We start from the raw sequence: 18,373 nt of genomic DNA, 5'->3' as shown, positions 1-18,373 counted from the left end.
AAAAGTGCAGCTTTGCTGGTACAGCTGTGCTCATGCTAGAAGCACCTTGCCAGTAGGCTAAGTATACCAGTATTCCTATACCAGTAAAACGCTCTTAATGTAGAGATAGCCTTCATCTATTTCCAATAGAATTGCTCAATTACTGAACCAAAATGTAAGGGGAAAAATGCAATCACTACCTAAATTCCTGATGAACAATGCTGGTTGTAATGCATAGATAATATTTTGCAACCATTTCTCTAATACAGTGGTGTCCAATCTTTTCAGCCTGAGGGCTGAACATATTTCAAAAACAGCATGGAACCATAATCCATACATTGGGGCAGATCCTCTGCCCTGTCTACTCCCCTTTGTTCCACTGAGGTGACACAGAAGGAGCAGAAACCACCTGCAAACCCCCTGTTGGGGATTCCCAGGGCATAAAGGGGTCCCAAGCAGGCACAGTGCCAGCATAGCCATCCCCTACACCTCTCTTCCCACAGCCCCTGGCATGGAGAGGTCTTGGGGAGATGGCAAGAGTACACTGTATTCTGGCTATCCTCAGATGGCATATAATCGCATATCTGTGAGCATGCAAGATGCATATTTGTGTTACTTCAATTTTCTGAAACGTTTTTAAAACCAGGTTCATTCCTACCTGCAAGTAAACGAGAAACTGGGAGATGAATGCTAACTTTTTCCTGAGAAACACAGTATCTGATGGTCTCAACAGAATGACCACATATACTGAGAACGATAGGCTGTTCACCATCAGTAAAGCCACTGTGACACTGCATCAGCACAGTCAAGCATTTCTTATAAGCTTCAATAAGTACTTTTTCCTACAAAAAAAGATTGTGGTTTATAAACATCACGAAGAAAACAGAGCCCTTTGAAATGATGTACAGTCTATAACATACTAAATGCAAAAATACTTTTTTCTCAATGCAAAGTTTCTTTTACTTTTCTTAATATAATCTTACTATTTTAAAATTGAAGATTTCCTTATTAGCACAGAAGGTCAATGGTTCCTCTCTTTCCCAAGTGCTGTTCACTCATTAAAGAGGACACAAATCACCAAGCTAAGTCCGATTAAATAGGAGTATGTATCACAGTTTACCGTGTACCTGTCACTATATGAGCCTGCTGACAATGTTCATGATTATGGTGAATATTTACAGTTTAAAGTCAAATTTAATATTTGACTATTCTGGGCTCATATGTTCTAAAAGGAGAACTCACCACATATGAAGTCCTATTCAGCAGGTCCATTTAAGGAGGAAATTGTCATCAGAGAGATTGCAGATCATCCTGTTAGAGTTCAGCAATCTGTTTTCCTCTCTGGATGGCATCAAGAGGGCCTGGGACCTGATAACTCCTCTATTACAAAATTATTCCCCTCTTTCTTCTCCAGTAAATCTACTCTTCAGGCACTGTGTCAATACAAACTTTTGGATACTTAGCTGAACTCCAAAATGTTCAGAGTGATCTCCTATGTCCATTCCAAGAAACATACACAGATTTTTTGTTAATTGAAACCCTATGTAGATTTAATCCATCACAGATTAAAAATACTGCTTCTGGGCAAAATAAATCTGTGCAGGTATGTATGTTTGTTCTATTACTATTAATTAGATATGCATCTACCTACATCTCCCTTCATATATAAAAGCAGAAGCAGCTTACATCTAAAGCACACCAGTCCTGCATCATTGAAATAACATGCGTTAATTTCATCTGTAATGTAAATGCTGCTTCCCATTCTGGTTCCATTTCGATATGCTGTCCTATTTGACGAGTTATTGGATCCATACCCTAAAAACCACAAAGAATCATAAAGATTAACTGTTATTAAAAACCCCTACTGGTGCTACCATAAGACTAAGTGAGTAATTACTGATACAGTTTCAACATTCTGCTCATATCACAGAAGTATAGAAAAAATCTTGAGAGAAATCAAAGAGCCAAATTTAAAAACAAAGATGAAAAAATGGTATTAAACAATTCAGGATGCAGAGGAAATAAAAGAATACTGGATTAGACAGGTCACTGGTCTGATCTGGTAAGGCAAATCCTATTTTTGATTTAGGAAGCATCTCAAATTGAAGACAGAGTCATTAATTCTCTCTACATAAGTTTTTAATCAAGAGGCAAAACCTTAAAAAGGAAAAACCTCTAAATACCAAATTCAGTTTGTTAAAGATGTTTCTGGGGATTTATTTTTTATTAGTTTGTGGATCTGAATAATTTAAAACCCAAAAAGACATTCAAGCATGGTCTGATTATGACGGAATGCCCCCAGCAAAAATAAATGTATTAAAAGGATGAACAAAAGCTAACATTTTCTGGGAAAAGCATACTGTCCAGTCACTGAGCACTGAGAAGACTGAGTGTTGTTCGGTCAGGCCTTTTTGCCCTAGTAGTAGTTTGTCCTTATAAAAGCATCATTAGTCTCAAAATACTTAAAAAATTTAGAACAACATGTAATATATTAAAGCAGTGGTCCCCAACGCAGTGCCCGCAAGTGTCATAGCACCCACCAGGGCACTTTTGTGCGCCCGCAGGACACCCCATCGCTGAAATGCCGCCACCGAAGAACCACCTGCCAAAATGCCGCCAAGAAGCGTTGCCGTTTCTCAGAGGCATTTCGGCAGCGCTGCTTCTTGCCACTGCCGCTTCTCGGCAGCATTTCAGCAGCGGGGTGTCTGGCGCCCGCCATAGTTTTCTGGGAATAGCAATATGCTATTCCCACAAGAAACGTAGGAGACCACTGTATTAAGGAATCAAAAAACATTACAGTAAAGGATACCATCAAGGCTATAAATTCATAAAGTTCCTTGGGACAAGGACTTTGTTTCTCAGTATGTTTGTACAGAGCTGAGTACACTTGGTAATGCTCAAATAACTTAATTTCCTGAAGATGACCAGTACTTTGAAGTAACAATTTTACTAATAAAAAAAAAAACGTGTTCTACATCTGACAATACTCATTTTACTAAGACAGAAAATTTATGGTGCTTATTTTAAAATTCACAGATTCACATACCTGCATACACTTTAGTAACTCTAAGAAGGCATCAAAACCCTCTAAAAACTTTTGCCTCAGGTCATTTGTCCAGTCAGCTGGCTTGCTTATCAACACATACCTGAATACAGAAGAAACAAATCTGTGAGTTAGTTTTAATCATTTTTTAAAGTACTCAATAATTTGATTAGTATTGAGATACTTACTTGAGATCCAAAATAAGGCTCTGAACCCGCCTGAATTTGAAAGCTTGAAGGGCAGTATATCGTTCAAACTGAAACCTGCCTTGGATGTCACGGTGCCTTAAGTGGTCCATAAAAGTTTTGATGATCGTGGTCATAAGATTTTCTTCTGTTATCAGCATTCGAGCCTATGCGAAAGTACATTAAAGTTTGTTGTAATCAACAGACATCGCTGACAGGAGAAAGAGGCTAAATTAATATTGCATTTTTACCAGTAAAATCTATGCCTTTTCAGTCAAACCATTTATATTGCTGGTGTTCCTCTATATTTTAACATTACTTTAAAATGGTGTTCATAGGGGAAAATAAAAATTCATCTGTAAAGCTATCTATTGCCTACCCCCATGTCTATCATGCTAACCAATACTGTCGCATTTCTTTGTCCTCCCCCATTTGTCTGAATCCACCTGTTACAATCTAAGTAAAAGACAAGAGGCAAGATGTGATGGGGTAAGGGTCATCTTTGTTCTTCTGGGTTTGTAAGCATCAGGCACAATGGAGTACTGGTGCAGAATTGGGTCGTCTAGTGACTATGGTAAGAAAATAAATACCCCAAAAGATTTTCTGCAATATTGCCGAAGAAAAACAATTCATGTATTTGGGAATAAATGCTGAGGCTGCAAACAAAAGACCAGAAAGATATTCCTGCTTCCTCTTCACAGTTGTTTACTGGGTAAAATTTTCAGCAGCTAGTCATTGATTAAGTGGTCTAAGTACCATGGACTTACACTGGAACTTAGGCTCCTACATCACAGAGGCCCTTTGAAAATTTTGCCCACTACCTTTTTTGAGGACTTTCCATTCTTTAATTTAATTCACCAGTTTAAACATGTTTTTAAGTACCCTGATAATTTACTACACTATACACAAAGAAAGCACTAAGTGATAAAAACTTAAACCAAAACTGCAGTCTAATTTAAATGTGTGGTCATCTTGAAGGATTGATTCCTCATTCAGCATGGTAATTAGAAACATGTCTAACTTTAAGTACATGAGCAATCCCATGGAATCCAAAATGATAAGCATGTGCCTGACTTTTAAGCACATGAATAAAGTACCTTGCTGGATCAAGGACATACAAAGTACATGATTATATCCCATGTACAACCAAGTGATTGTGTTGTACAAGAGCAATTTTTAATAAGATTAAGAGGATTAATTAAATTAAGCCAATACATAATGGCTTTAATTGGGGAAATATGCTAGCAAAGAACCTGGAAATGAGACTGAGGCTTTTGATTAATCTAATTGATCTTATTTTTTAAAATATTACCTTTATACTTCAAAAAATATTTTCTTTGTCTCAATCCTTATGGCTACAACTCTGACCTCTTTCACACTTCCTTTTTGGCTTTTCTCTCTCTGATAACACTTAAAACTTTTTAAAAAAACATTTTGGGAATATGCTTTAAAACATAATTTGTTTTTAAGTGATACTAAGTATTTTACTAACATTACCTAGATAAGCCCCACAACACCAGCGCAAGTGGTGGTGATATCATTTTACTGAAGAGCAAACTGAGTTTAAGTGGTGTGCACTAGCACACAGGGCAAGTCAGTGACAGAGCTAGGAAGAGAACCCTGACTTCCTGAATCAAGAGGTAAGAATATGCTACCAGCTGACATCTGCAGCACCTAGCAAACTGTTAAAAACAAATCACAATTTAGAACAGTTATCCTAAAATCAGTTCCTAAAACACCTACCTGACTGCCACGATTTCCAGTGTCTCAGAAATTTAAATCTACCTTTAAGTTGATTCCACTTGGAAAACTTCCAACAGCATTCTTTTTAGAAATATTCTATGTAAGTCAGATTTTCTTTCCTCATTTTATTTAATTTCCAAAGATGTCTTCATGAAGATAGAAACTCTGTTGAGTTCATCTACTCTTTTTAAGTATTCTTCACTTTAAAAAATAATTTATGATATACAGACAGACATGATTTCTGTTAGAAAAAAGTTTTCAAAATCCTGCAAAAGGCAGTAGTTGATTTTTAATAGAAACCTTATTGTAACAGGTTGGTCTGTCCATTTAAATTAAAAAGGAGTGTTCTCAGTTCACGTTCAAAGGAAACCAAGAGTCAACAGAGACCTGCAAGGAGGGTCTCCTGTGGTAGAACCAGGATGGTGGTGGACTGGGGAAACCTATCAGGATTAAATCACAGACCAAAGATGCTGTGGAGACCCTGCCCTAAGAGAAGAAAAAGTTTAAGCCCAGGTCTTCCCAGAGAAGCCCAGATGATGGAGTGCGATTGTCTGATGTCCTCAGGCAGAGAGAGAGCTGGGGAGCGGAGAGAAATATAGCCTGAAGGAAGAATAAATTGGAAGCCCCAAGGAAAGAAGAATTTGAACCTAGAAGGGCCAAAGGAACTGCAGATTTATTCTGTAAGGATTTAATAAATCAGATCCCAAGACAGGGAACCTTATGTGAACACTCCTGGCTGCATATGGATGGAATGGAGAATCAAGAAGGGAATTCAGGTATGGTAGGTGCAGTGCCACACCATTGGATGGTGTGCTCTGTAACCACCCCCTACAACACCTACCATGGATATTTGGCATAGTCAGAAGTTAAAACTATTTATTAAGTGGTAATCTCTCTCTATATATTCATTAATGGAAAAAAATTAAGAGATGTGTCCAAAATAAAGGAATAGGTCCCATTTACTCTGGGACATTCTGATACAGATTCAAAATTTAGCAGCATAGGTCCAGCTCCACTTAGTAAATTGTACCTATATTTACAAACTACTAATTAGTTTTCATAAGTCAGCAGCACACTGATTTGCACAGTAGTACTACAAATGTTCAGAGAGATCTAGTGGTCTATAAGCTCAAGTTCTTAGTGCAGCTCCTAACAAAAAAAGAGTTTCTTTTTTTAAGTTTTTAGTACTTACAAGTGAAGGCACTGTGAATATCTGTACCGAGAGGTCAGCAATTGAGAACTCTCTGTCGTGGTCATCTTTCACATAATCACTCTGCAATCGCTCATAGTTCTATTAAGAAGGAGGCAAAAAAAGGCAAGGAGTGCCAACTATCAGTTTTTAAAAAAGGCAAGCACTACTCACCAGAGTAGGTACAGTGAAGAGTTGGACAGATAGAGCAGTCACCGACACTGCCCGCTCGTGATCATCCTCCATAAAATCTCTCTGCAACTGCCGGTAATTCTAAACAACAAGGGGGAAATTCACCTCTAATCCACACCGACCTGACGTTTGCTTTAAATTCAATGTCTGCACTGGGGAAATTCAACACTATGATAGACAGTGGTACTGATCCATCATTAAAAGGAAACCTTGCACAGTGGGATGACAATTTTCCAGCCCATGTGTAACCCACACACCTTCTGGGTGTGGTGTTCTGTCCCATCTAGTGGCACTGAGACCACTTAGAGAGAGACAGACAGAGATTATAAGTCTGCTCTACAGCCTTAGCTAACAGCCAGCTGGCTTTTAGCTCATGTGGTAGAGGCTCATGCACTAAGCTCCATAGGTCCCAGGTTCAATCTTGCCCACCGACAACCAGGGTCCGTCGGTGTTACAAGTGGGGGCTCATCCGGGATTTCAACTGGGAAGTCTCTGAAGCTCTGGATGTGCTTCCTCAGCTAGGGGAAGTATATAACCCACACACCTTCTGGGTGTGGTATTCTGTCCCATCGAATGGCACTGAAACCACTTAGAGAGAAAAAGAGATTATGAGTCTGCTCTACAGCCTTAGCTAACAGTCTGTCGGCGTTACACATGCATAAAATCAACTCACCCATTCTAATTACCACTATGAAGACTACTAATATTTTATTTACTAATTTAAAAAAAGTTATTTGTTTGAGGCAAGAAAGTGAGCAGAATGTCAGAAAGCTGATTAAAAGCATCTCAAAAATGAGTTGTTGCAAGTAATAATATTAAATATAGTTGACTTTCAGAGGTCACTTCAGGATAGCACTACCAACAATGGTTAATGACTGATTCTCAAGTAATGGGATCCTGGATGGTTGGTTGGGAAGGATAAAACATCAGAGGTGATGCATTCTGTGTTAGAGATGATCTAACAACTGCATTAGATTGGGAACCCAAAAGATCTATTTTCTTTCCGGGTGGTAAGGTACTATGATAACTAAGTTTTTGAACACAGAAGCAAATCAAGAGAGGTTCTAATTTAAAGAGTTTCACCTGTTAAAAAAAACAACAAACAATCCCAACCAATATTCCAAACAACAGAGTATCATTAGTTTTGTATGTTCTACTTGAAACTGTTTTCTAGGCTATATTTTGAAGCATTTTCCATTCATCATAAGAGTTACTTACTCTTGCGAACCGGATAGCAAAAAGTTTCTTGTATTTCAAATCCATAAGTAGACTGCTCATGAATAACTGATGGTACACGCTTCTAGCTCCTGTTAAGAAAATTTACATGTTATTTTGCCATTATTGACTGTCAGATTATCATGGAAGTAATTGTAATGGTAGCCTCGTAAAGAAAGAAGAAATTTTGCCCTCCAATCTAGAGGGAAGAGTGTTTTGATAACATTTGGCAGTTGATAGAAAATGGAGAGAAAAAGCTTCAGGTTCCCCCAAAAAGTACTTTTCCTGTAGGGTTATTTCTTCTTCCCTATGTTTTTCTGCACCATTGAGGACATAGTCAACTGTTGCAAGGAAATACAAAAAACAGTGCACTCAGGATTTGTCAGATAAGAAGGAACTAGTTCAGAACTATTTTGTTTTAAAATATGTTTGTGTGTTATTTTTACTAATTCTCCACATAAATTCCGTCACTATGTTGTTAACATAGTTTTTAAAAACAAAATCTTTATAGATCAGTTTTAAGTCAAATACCAATAATTAAACACTTTAAATTGTTTAATGTGGAATGATTACAGATATTTGTTCCCCCTGAAAATTGGCAAATAGTTCCAAAAGTTACAATAGAAATCTGAACTTTCATTCTACTTCCTGTTTACATGTGAGATTCTGCAACAACAAAAACTTTGGTAAAAGGGAAGGGATGGTCAATTATCAGTGCCTCATAACTTTCAAGAACACTGAAGTTTGCAGTCAAAAACAGAAAATTCTGAAGACAAGGAAAATACTCAACCACACAAAATAAAAGCGTTAGAAAATCAGGAAAAGTACAGGTAGGGTCATTCTTCCCCTGCTACATGCAACCTTAACTCTTCCCATTTGCCTACTGGAACCATTAGAATGGGAATCAGTTTACAGCACTATACATTTCCTCAAGACACTTGGAGGTCAGCAGGAAGGAGGAAAGAAAGCAGTATGGGAGAAACTTTAAAGTGTACTTAAATCCCTGCTCTAATGAGTCCCTTACACAGAGACTGCATCACATTATCCTTCATTTAGTTGAAGGGCTTGTCTATACTGCTCTGCAGAGGTGTGAACAGTGCACAAAGCACTTCACTGTAATTCCCCCATGTGAGTGCTGTGGACACAATCTAAAAGGTTCCTAGTTCACATTAATGTATAATAATCATCAGCCTGATTTCCTCTGTGCGGTGGATCAGTGTCATTATCTCCATTTTGCAGGTGGGGAAACTGAGGCAAAGAAGGGCAAAGCCACTTTACCAAGGACACCCAAGGAGTCAATGGCAGAACTGGAATTAGAACCCAGAAGTTCTGGCTAGGAACCATTTAGTTCACGCCTGCCGAGCCCCCCACATGGGAGAGTTACAGTGCTGCACGTTAGTGCACATTGCTATGCATACCCGCACAGTCTGAACTGAGGGGCAGCATACACATAGCCTTAGGATAGGTCGACACTACAATTAGACACCCGCAGCTGACCTGTGCCAGTTAGCTCTGGCTCAGGCTAAGAGGCCATTTAATTGTGGCGTAGATATTTGGAAAGGGGCTGCAGTCTGAGTATCTGGACCCTCCCACCTCACAGTGTCTAGAGCCTGGGCTCCTGCCCAAGCACCAATTGTCTACCAACTGTCTACCTTGCAATTAGGCAGCCCCTTAGTCTGAGCCCCTTAGCCTGAGTCAGCTGGGACAGGCCAACCATGGGTTTTTAACTGCAGTGTAAACATACAATTAGTACCTATGGAGATATGTCTGCCAATCCCTTCTATTACTCCTCAGACCAACGTTGTGCACAGAGCACAGTGAGGGTTCCTGGAAACACATCAGTAGCACACAGATCTGGAGTTGTGGAGGTATCGAGAAAGTGGCATGTGTTTGTGATTGGAAAAATTCTGTTATATTTCCATTCACTGCCACAGGGGCAAACTATGTATTCCCTGGTTTTCTAATGTTTGTTTTAAATGTCATTTTAAAAACAGGTCATTTTGGAGGGGGGGAGGATGTATCTCAGGATGCCCTAGAACAAAGGACTCAAAATTTATATCAGACTCTACCACACTCCCTGGACTGACAATTTTAAGGCCAATCATATTAAGCCAGTGGATTTTAAAGCACTTTGGAATAGCAGCACAGGAGACTTACAGGTGTGTGAACTGCTGCAGTCATTTCCATAGGGTGTTCTCGGCTCAATGGGTTTGAATACATCCTGAAAAAATAGCTCTGCATCTTTCTGTCCTTATACAGAACCAGCAAATTTTAAAATAAGACCATTTTGGAGGAATGTGCCTCTGTCTCAGGAACCCCAAAGGACGGCATATTTGTGCTGCTGTCTTTACCCTGGGCCTTCAACTGGCCTAGCAATTTTCAGGTCAATATGTATACACATGTAAACTTTACAGCCCTTTGAAAAGTCTGTTCTAAACAGAAAGCTCTACTCCACCTTCACTATAGTGCTAAAAGGGCCATCCCATTCTTTCACAATTCAGCATAATCCCAATTTGTGAAGAGGTAAAACACAGTATATCTGTAAACAGGCAATTGCATCTATAATGGATGGCAATAAAAATTGCTTAAAACATGAACAGATAAGACAAAATAAAATGGTCAGAGTGCTTTCTATTAGCACATACAAAGTCATTTTCTTAAAAATAGTGGGGGACAACTCACCTTTCCACAGTTTAGAATCAGACAGCATTAGTTTATCTACAAGAGAAGAATTTTCACCATCTGGTCCCTCCTGTAAACCAACCTGACACAATATTCGACGAAGACCATCTTAACAAAAACAAATCATGGAATAAATATACAAAAGTTATTTAACATTAAAAAGTTATGTTAAATGTGTATGTAGCATAATGGAAGTTTACATAATATACTGAGTGTGCATCGGTGTGTGTGGGTGTGGGTGTGCGCACGCGCACGCACACACAATATTTATTTTTAAGCTCACCAAGCAAAAATAATCAAGGTCTGAAATATATCTTCCACTTTCTTTTGCTTTTGAACTGTCCTTTCATAATAAGAAAGGAAATAAAAGCTAATTCTGGGGGAAGGGGAGAGCCAGGGCAGGCACATATCAATTATAAACTGCTCATGGGCACGCTCAAAGTGAATAAGGCAGAGGATTAAAGGCCTGGTGGAGCAGTGGACATAAAAACTGGTTCCTACTTCCCATATGTTTTAGTCAGTGGCTTCCTCATCTACAGGAAACAATTGACCATATCCTCCCTGTTCTCCTGGTCCAGCCATAATTCTATTTCTCCACTCCTGTGCACCGTGGTTAGTGTGCTTTCAGCAGAATGAGCAGAACACTCCAATGTCTGGCCTCCCATGCAGCAAAAGTGTTGCATTTCTGCCTACAGATGGCTGCACAGGAAATTAAGAGGGACAATTATTTTTCCCTCTAATAAAAATATCCAGTTACACTGAAAGACTACCAAACTGAGGGTGGGATTTTTCAAATGTGCATAAATTGCACTTTAAAAAAAATCCCACCCTAAATTCATGTACTTCTGCCCCTAGATACCAAGATAATAAATCTGTATCTGAGCAGAGACCTGACTAGATCTCCTGACTCCTTATCCCAGGTTTAATGAGCGTACATTTTCCCTCTCTTGAGGAAGTTAACTAGCAAAAGCAAATTGTTTCAAGAACTGTTTGCATATAAACTGTTATAATGAAAAGTTATGAGCTGAAAATTTTTCAACTCAGGTGTCTAAAATTGGGTACCTTAAGCCATTTAGACAGCTAAATTGTTCATTTTCAGAAGCTCTGAGCATTCTCAAATCCCAGTGAAATCAAGGGCTCAGCACCTTTTGAAAAAATCAGTCCATCTTGATTTAGCTGCATAAATGTAGTTCTGGGAGCCCAATTTTAAACACCCAGGTCTGGAAATGGTTGTGTTTTATCATGAAAGACCATTTGAAGTGATAAAAAGGAAGATTCAAAAGGAAACTAAGTCCCTTTTCAGTTTAATGGATGAAGAACATTACAAAAATGGCTACCTATACCATTTTAAACAAACTTTTTCACTTCATGTGTTTTTATACAATGCACCACACCCAGCAGCTGATGAATAAATACACGTTAGAAATAATTCATGAAGACTACATGCTTCCAATGTTTCAAAACCTGGAGATGGACAAACCTATTAAGTCATCTAGTTTATCTTTGTCACAATACAGGACCATTCACTATAAATTTACAAATAGCTTCCACTTATTCTGTTGAGAGTTTATTTCACAGATTAACATCTCTCACTATTGGAGAACTTAATATAAAGAAAACTCTCCATTTAATCCCATTAATTTTATGTCCTTCCCCTTTTTATAATACTATATACATCCAAATACTGGTATCTGTACCAATCCCATGCAACCAGTCTTGGCCCACAGGTGGGGGTTTTGAGTAGAAAGCTTTAGAAGTATATCCCCAAAAGCCATTTTCTTATAATTGGCTGAACTATAAAACAGAAAGTTCTTCTCTGTATGTGAATGTACAGAATATAAACAAAACCCCGTTCTCCAAAAGATGTTTTCTAATAATGGATTTTCCTGGAAAAAAAATCTAATAATCAATGCATGGACAATTTTAGCATTCAATTAATCTCTTATGGGAAGAACGCTGCAATGGATATTTGCCAACAAAAGAATCACATGATTTATTTCCAAAAAGATTAGCTCCTAATCCTCCTCTTCTGCAGGTCTTTGGAAAGAATGAAGGATGGTAATTATGTCATACAATGTATGCTGTTGCTTACAATCTACTCAAAAAACGACAGTTTAATACTGTTTCCAAACAAAATAAACTGATAAACTCTATCATCCTAAAATAAGAAGTTCCAAGGTTGAAGTTTACATTTCCGTTTGTGAATTGATCACACTGATAGCAATAATCATTATGCATGTACTTTCCCAAAGCAGAATTCTAAGCCCTAGTCCTACTGGATCAGTGAGCATCGACAGAGCCCAGCAAATCCTCAGCTATCCACAGAAAAAAATTTGTGGATTGCGGATCGGATGGGGATACAAATTTTGTATCTAGAGCCCGGTAAATCTGCAGATATCTATTTTATACCTGTGGACCATTTTTGCAGCTTGCGGATCTGATGTGGATACAAATTTTGTATCTACGGAGGGCTCTAAGCATGGAACCCAGTGGATGTGCAGAACCCTGTTAATTTAATAGTGCTGACCTGTGCACAGCTCCTAACAGATGCAAATAGAGGTTTGGGGCCCTTGCCAGTACCCTTTGAGTTTTATTTTTTCCTCTCCCTACAGAGATTTTTTCCAATGTTACATTTTTTCATATCTAGGGCAAACAGTTTGGGTTTGGATTTGAAAAGGAGACTGTACCTTGCTGTTCAAACCTGGCGAACAGTTGTAAAAAAGTCAGAACTCTTCTCTATCATCTTAGATTGCTAGAGGGAGTTCATCAGAAACAAATCTCAAATATTCCTGCATTTAAAAAGCAACAACTGACTCCTTAAAAAAAAAAAGTTTCCTAGATATTTCTTCTTTAAGTATCATATGAAATGTACTTCAAAGTAAAAAAAAGTCTATGTAATTGGGGGGGGAAAAGACAAGGGTGGCAGAAAGATACAAACTAAAACTCTGCAGTAAAGTCCATTCACAATAATTATTATTAAAGCACAAACATGCTTTCTGCAACTATATTAAAAATAGTTTTTTTAGAAAGGACAGGGATTAAATCGTGGTATATTTTTAATGGAACTATTTTATTGCCCAAGTCATGTTGAGCAGCTGAGGATGGCATCAGAGACATCGAAGGGATAAAGTGGCCATCAAGGGTTAGAGATTATCAGAGTGGTGGGCCCATAGGAACATTTCAGAAATATGAAACCTACATAGATAGTAGAATCTTTAGGGCAATCTCCCCATTTGCTATTCAATATGCTGTTCCAGTTATGCTTCTATAACTACACACATTTTGTAATAAGGACTTTCCTGTCCTATATAAGGTTAATGTGTGTCTCAGGAGACTGCTGCACTACATGATTTGCTTCAAATTCCTTTTTAAAATTTTACAGCAGGTTGACCATCATAAAACATCCAACTAAAAGGAATAATGCTGACGGATTACACTTCTGCCTTTCTATGCCCTATTGAAGGAGTCTGATTACAACAGGTTGTTCAGCACTCTGATAATGGGAGGGAAGTGACATTTTCATTTCACATGCAGCTATAACAATCCCCCCACTGCGGATGCACACTAAACTCCTAGCATTCAGTTTGTTTATTTTTATATTGGGAAAGATGGGGAATAAGAAATCCACCACACTATCCAATAAAAGGTGAATAGACAGTTTATTTCCGAAAGGATGAGAACTATATGTTTGCTAGTTTATTGTTGGTTTACTCAGGAGTTTGCATCCTATTATGCAAATACCAGAATAAGCTTTCCGCTTCATGCGCTGGCAAAGGCTTGACATTCATTTCATAAAATATGAAGGCCCAGATCATTACTCCTAGGTGGGTGGCCAGAGTAGACCTTTCATATGTGGCTCTCCTTCTGCCCATGCAGAATTGGGGCTCAATCACCTCTGCAGCACATTTCTCCCCTCCTTCCTTCAGACCCTGTGAAAGGTACTCAGCAGATCTGAGGCTTGCACAAATTGGTGGGCAGAATCTGGATGGGCTGGGAGCAAGAGTACAAAAGGCCAAAGAAGACCATTTTTAAATTTCTAAATCCCATTTCATAAGATGACACCTTAGAGAGTACAATATTGCATTTCCGAGATGCTTAAATCATTCAGCAAAGTAACTACAAGAGACCCATGTCTTATTTCCTACCAATATATAGAGTTCAGAAATTAGGATGTAAGCATATTATTCTCACCAGCAAATATAGAATTTTTTTTCCTTTTGAATCATAAAAAGGTTTAATTTAGTCAGTTGTGGGCACAAAACTGTATTGACCCTCACTTTCACTCATATGTTTAAGTCACTTATATGCAGGTGCAATCTGGTACTTGACCACAGGATGACTATGAGCCGCCAATGTGATATGGCCGTGAAAAAAGCTAATGCGGTCTTGGGATGCATCAGACGAGATATTTCCAGTAGAGATAAGGAGGTGTTAGTACCGTTATACAAGGCACTGGTGAGACCTCATCTGGAATACTGTGTGCAGTTCTGGTCTCCCATGTTTAAGAAGGATGAATTCAAACTGGAACAGGTTCAGAGAAGGGCTACTAGGATGATCCGAGGAATAGAAAACCTGTCTTATGAAAGGAGACTCAAGGAGCTTGGCTTGTTTAGCCTAACAAAAAGAAGGCTAAGGGGAGATATGATTGCTCTCTGTAAATATATCAGAGGGATAAATACCAGGGAGGGAGAGGAATTATTTAAGCTCAGTACCAATGTGGACACAAGAACAAATGGATATAAACTGGCCATTGGGAAGTTTAGACTTGAAATTAGATGAAGGTTGCTAACCATCAGAGGAGTGAAGTTCTGGAACAGCCTTCCAAGGGAACCAGTGGGGGCAAAAGACATATCTGGCTTCAAGATTAAACTCGATAAGTTTATGGAGGAGATGGTATGATGGGATAACATGATTTTGGCAATTAATTGATCTTTAACTATTCATGGTAAATAGGTCCAATGGCCTGTGATGGGATGTTAGATGGGGTGGGATCTGAGTTTCCTAGGAAAGACTTCTCTGTAGTATCTGGCTGGTGAATCTTGCCCACATGTTCAGGGTTCAGCTGATCGCCATATTTGGGGTCGGGAAGGAATTTTCCTCCAGGGCAGATTGGAAGAGGTCCTGGGGTTTTTCGCCTTCCTCTGTAGCATGGGACATGGGTCACTTGCTGGAGGATTCTCTGCACCTTGAAGTCTTTAAACCACGATTTGAGGACTTCAATAGCTCAGACATAGGTGAGAGGTTTATTGCAGGAGTGGGTGGGTGAGGTTCTGTGGCCTGCATTGTGCAGGAGGTCAGACTAGATGATCATAATGGTCGCTTCTGACCTTAATATCTATGAATCTATGAAAGTGACTAGCACAACTAATTGTACCACAAAATTGAGCTCACAAAAAATGAAATACAGATAATGCCAGGTTGAAAGTTTTGCCTGAAAATCAGAGTAAGCATTCCTCAAAACTGTATATCCCATTCGTCTCTCCGTTAGTTCATACTCACAACTAACCCAGATATATAGCGTGTGCAGTATATTACCAAACACATGCACTATCACTACCCAGTCAGAAATTTCTGATTTATGTTACTTTATATATTAAATTATATGAAAAGAACTACATGTCCAATCATTCAAACTAATGCATAGTTAGATATGGCAATGTATACATGATACCAAGCTGCAAGGGGTTGCAAGTACTTTGGATGATAGGATTAGAATTCAAAATGATCTGGACAAACTGGAGAAATGGGCTGAAGCTAATAGGATGAAATTGAATACGGGCAAATGCGAAGTATTCCACTTAGGAAGGAAAAATCTGTTGCACACATACAAAATGGGAAATGACTGCCAAGGAGTACTGCGGAAAGGGATCTGGGGGTTATAGTGGACCACAAGCTAAATGTGAGTTGTCAGTGTAACACTGTTGCAAAAAAAGCAAACACCATTCTGGGATGTATTAGCAGGAGTGTTCTTAGCAAGACATGAGAAGTAATTCTTCCGCTCTACTCCTTGCTGATTAGGCCTCAACTGGAGTATTGTGTCCAGTTCTGAATGCCATATTTTAGGAGAGATGTGGACAAATTAGAGAAACCCCAGAGAAGAGCAACAAAAATTATGACCTATGAGGGAAGGTTGAAAATATTCGGTTTGTTTAGTCTGGAAAAGAGAAGGCTGAGGTGAGTTTTCAAGTACATAAAAGGTTGTTACAAGGAGGATGGAGAAAAATTCTACTTCTTAATCGCTGAGGACAGGACAAGAAGCAATGGGCTTAAATTGCAGAAAGGGAGATTTAGGTTGAACATCAGAAAAAACGTCCTGTCAGGGTGGTTAAACCCTGGAATAAAATTGCCTACGGAGATTGTGGACTCTCCATCATTGGAGGTTTTTAAGAGCAGGCTAGACAAACACCTGTCAAGGATGGTGTAGATAATACTTAGCCATGCCATGAGTGCAAGGGACTGGACTAGATGACCTCTCGAGGTCCCTTCCAGTCCTATGATGTTGCAGGTGATGGCATAAACACTATACTAATAACTCTAGAAGATTTTTGAACATACATAGCCAAAACAATATTTTTAGTGGGGTTACATCTATATTTTGATAACCATGCCAAAGCCCTTCCCTCTTAATTCACTTCTGTCCCTTTAGTTGGCTAAGACATAGGTTACGTCTACATGGCCCCACAATTCAGACTACGGGGATGTGAACTGCAGCACATGCTAGCAAGTTGCACTGTAACTTCCTAGGGTGGCCATTGCAGGCATGAAATTAAAGGTACCTAGTTCACATTAACAGAGTCCTCTTTAAACAGGACCATGGTGCCATGTAAATGCCACAGATGGAACCAAATCAAAAGTTAGGCCCATAGTTCATTAATAAGCTATATTTCCCTACTTTCATTTCCCTAGCCACAACCATAAGAATGCTGTTGTATGAGAGGGAAGAGAGCCCTTCAGGCAGAATTCACAAGATACTCCCCATGAAATGAGACTGCATACCTTGATTCCCTCCTTCTACAGAGGGAATCTCCTTCTGAACTTCTGTTCAGTGCTTCACTGGCTCACTTCCTCCCTCACACTCCTTGAATTTGAGAACATTAAGTACATTTTTGCTGTTCTAGTTACACTGTGACATATATGAAACAATCAGTTCTCATTAAATAAAAAAAGGAGTATTATTAACATCTATTCAGGATGCCCTTGTTTTAATTTATTTCATTCATTTAAAAGTGATCAAGGGCAGAGAGGTATGCTGTTAGCACACACCACTCAACAGCAATTCTCAAACTGTTTCTGCTCAACACTAGCAATTTTAGCATGGTGAATACATAAAGCACTTTCATATGGGAGTCAGGATTCGGGGAGCACAAATCAATGCGCAGACAATAGGATGAAGTGTGTCAAAAGTTATTAATGGGTTTGTCTAACATGTTACGTATTTGAGGTAAGCTGTTTTAATATAAAATATTTTTATTATTATTTTTAGCATTAAGTTAGCCTCTAAATTATCCTCTAGTCTATAGCAGAAGTGTTTGAATTTGCCTACCTGAATATCCAATAACGTTGCCAAGCCAAGTCAGGAGCTTCAAACCAAAACTCTGATGGGCAACAATAGATGAATGCATAACCTGAACCTTCAGTGGCTTTGTCTGGCGACTGGTATTTCTCTTAAAAAAGAAAAGAGGAGGGGGAAGCTTAGTTAAAAGTGAATATCAGGAAAGACAAGTTTTGTTGTAGAGAAACACACAGCACACTAAATTAAAACATTTTATCACACAAATTAAAATGGAGACCTATTAATAGGCAATCTATCACAGTTCTTCCAGCATAGGATTATTTCCAACAGTACATAAACAAGGAAAACTGTCAATTCTATTCTTAAAATTTTTAGCTGGGGAAAAAAAATCCAGTATAATTCCAGTTTTCTGAATTCCCTTTATTGATATCCATAGTATTTTCTCCCTTCCCCCACCCAAGGTAGGCCTACATTAGTTAATAGCACTTCTGATCAACAGAACCCCAGTTAACCAGACATTTCAACTATTCCCCAGGCCCTTCACATAAACAGGAGCGCACTGTATAATTTTCTGACTGAGCACTGAAACAGTATAACAGTTTGTTATAAAAACTTCCAATAAAAAAATAAGA

General features: G+C 38.7%; 1 protein-coding gene across 4 annotated transcripts in view; it reads right to left on the bottom strand.

Annotated features, from left to right (window-relative positions):
- The window catches only part of UBR2 (ubiquitin protein ligase E3 component n-recognin 2), a 103,310-nt gene that overhangs the window by 59,635 nt on the left and 25,302 nt on the right, over nucleotides 1-18,373 (bottom strand). For 3 of the 4 annotated variants that reach the window (XM_048843048.2, XM_048843047.2, XM_048843043.2), the window contains 8 exons: nucleotides 17,772-17,892; nucleotides 10,229-10,336; nucleotides 7,550-7,638; nucleotides 6,143-6,241; nucleotides 3,211-3,374; nucleotides 3,026-3,125; nucleotides 1,666-1,794; nucleotides 638-821 (listed from right to left, as the gene is read on the bottom strand). In XM_048843048.2, coding sequence (XP_048699005.1) covers nucleotides 638-821; nucleotides 1,666-1,794; nucleotides 3,026-3,125; nucleotides 3,211-3,374; nucleotides 6,143-6,241; nucleotides 7,550-7,638; nucleotides 10,229-10,336; nucleotides 17,772-17,892 — 994 coding nt within the window. Of the gene's footprint in view, nucleotides 1-637; nucleotides 822-1,665; nucleotides 1,795-3,025; nucleotides 3,126-3,210; nucleotides 3,375-6,142; nucleotides 6,242-6,313; nucleotides 6,413-7,549; nucleotides 7,639-10,228; nucleotides 10,337-17,771; nucleotides 17,893-18,373 lie in introns of all 4 variants that reach the window. The other variant, XM_048843044.2, reaches the window with a different exon arrangement.

The sequence above is a fragment of the Caretta caretta genome, chromosome 3 (assembly GCF_965140235.1).
Source record: "Caretta caretta isolate rCarCar2 chromosome 3, rCarCar1.hap1, whole genome shotgun sequence".
Classification (NCBI taxonomy): Eukaryota; Metazoa; Chordata; order Testudines; family Cheloniidae; genus Caretta; species Caretta caretta.
This window is presented reverse-complemented; position numbering and strand designations above follow the sequence as displayed.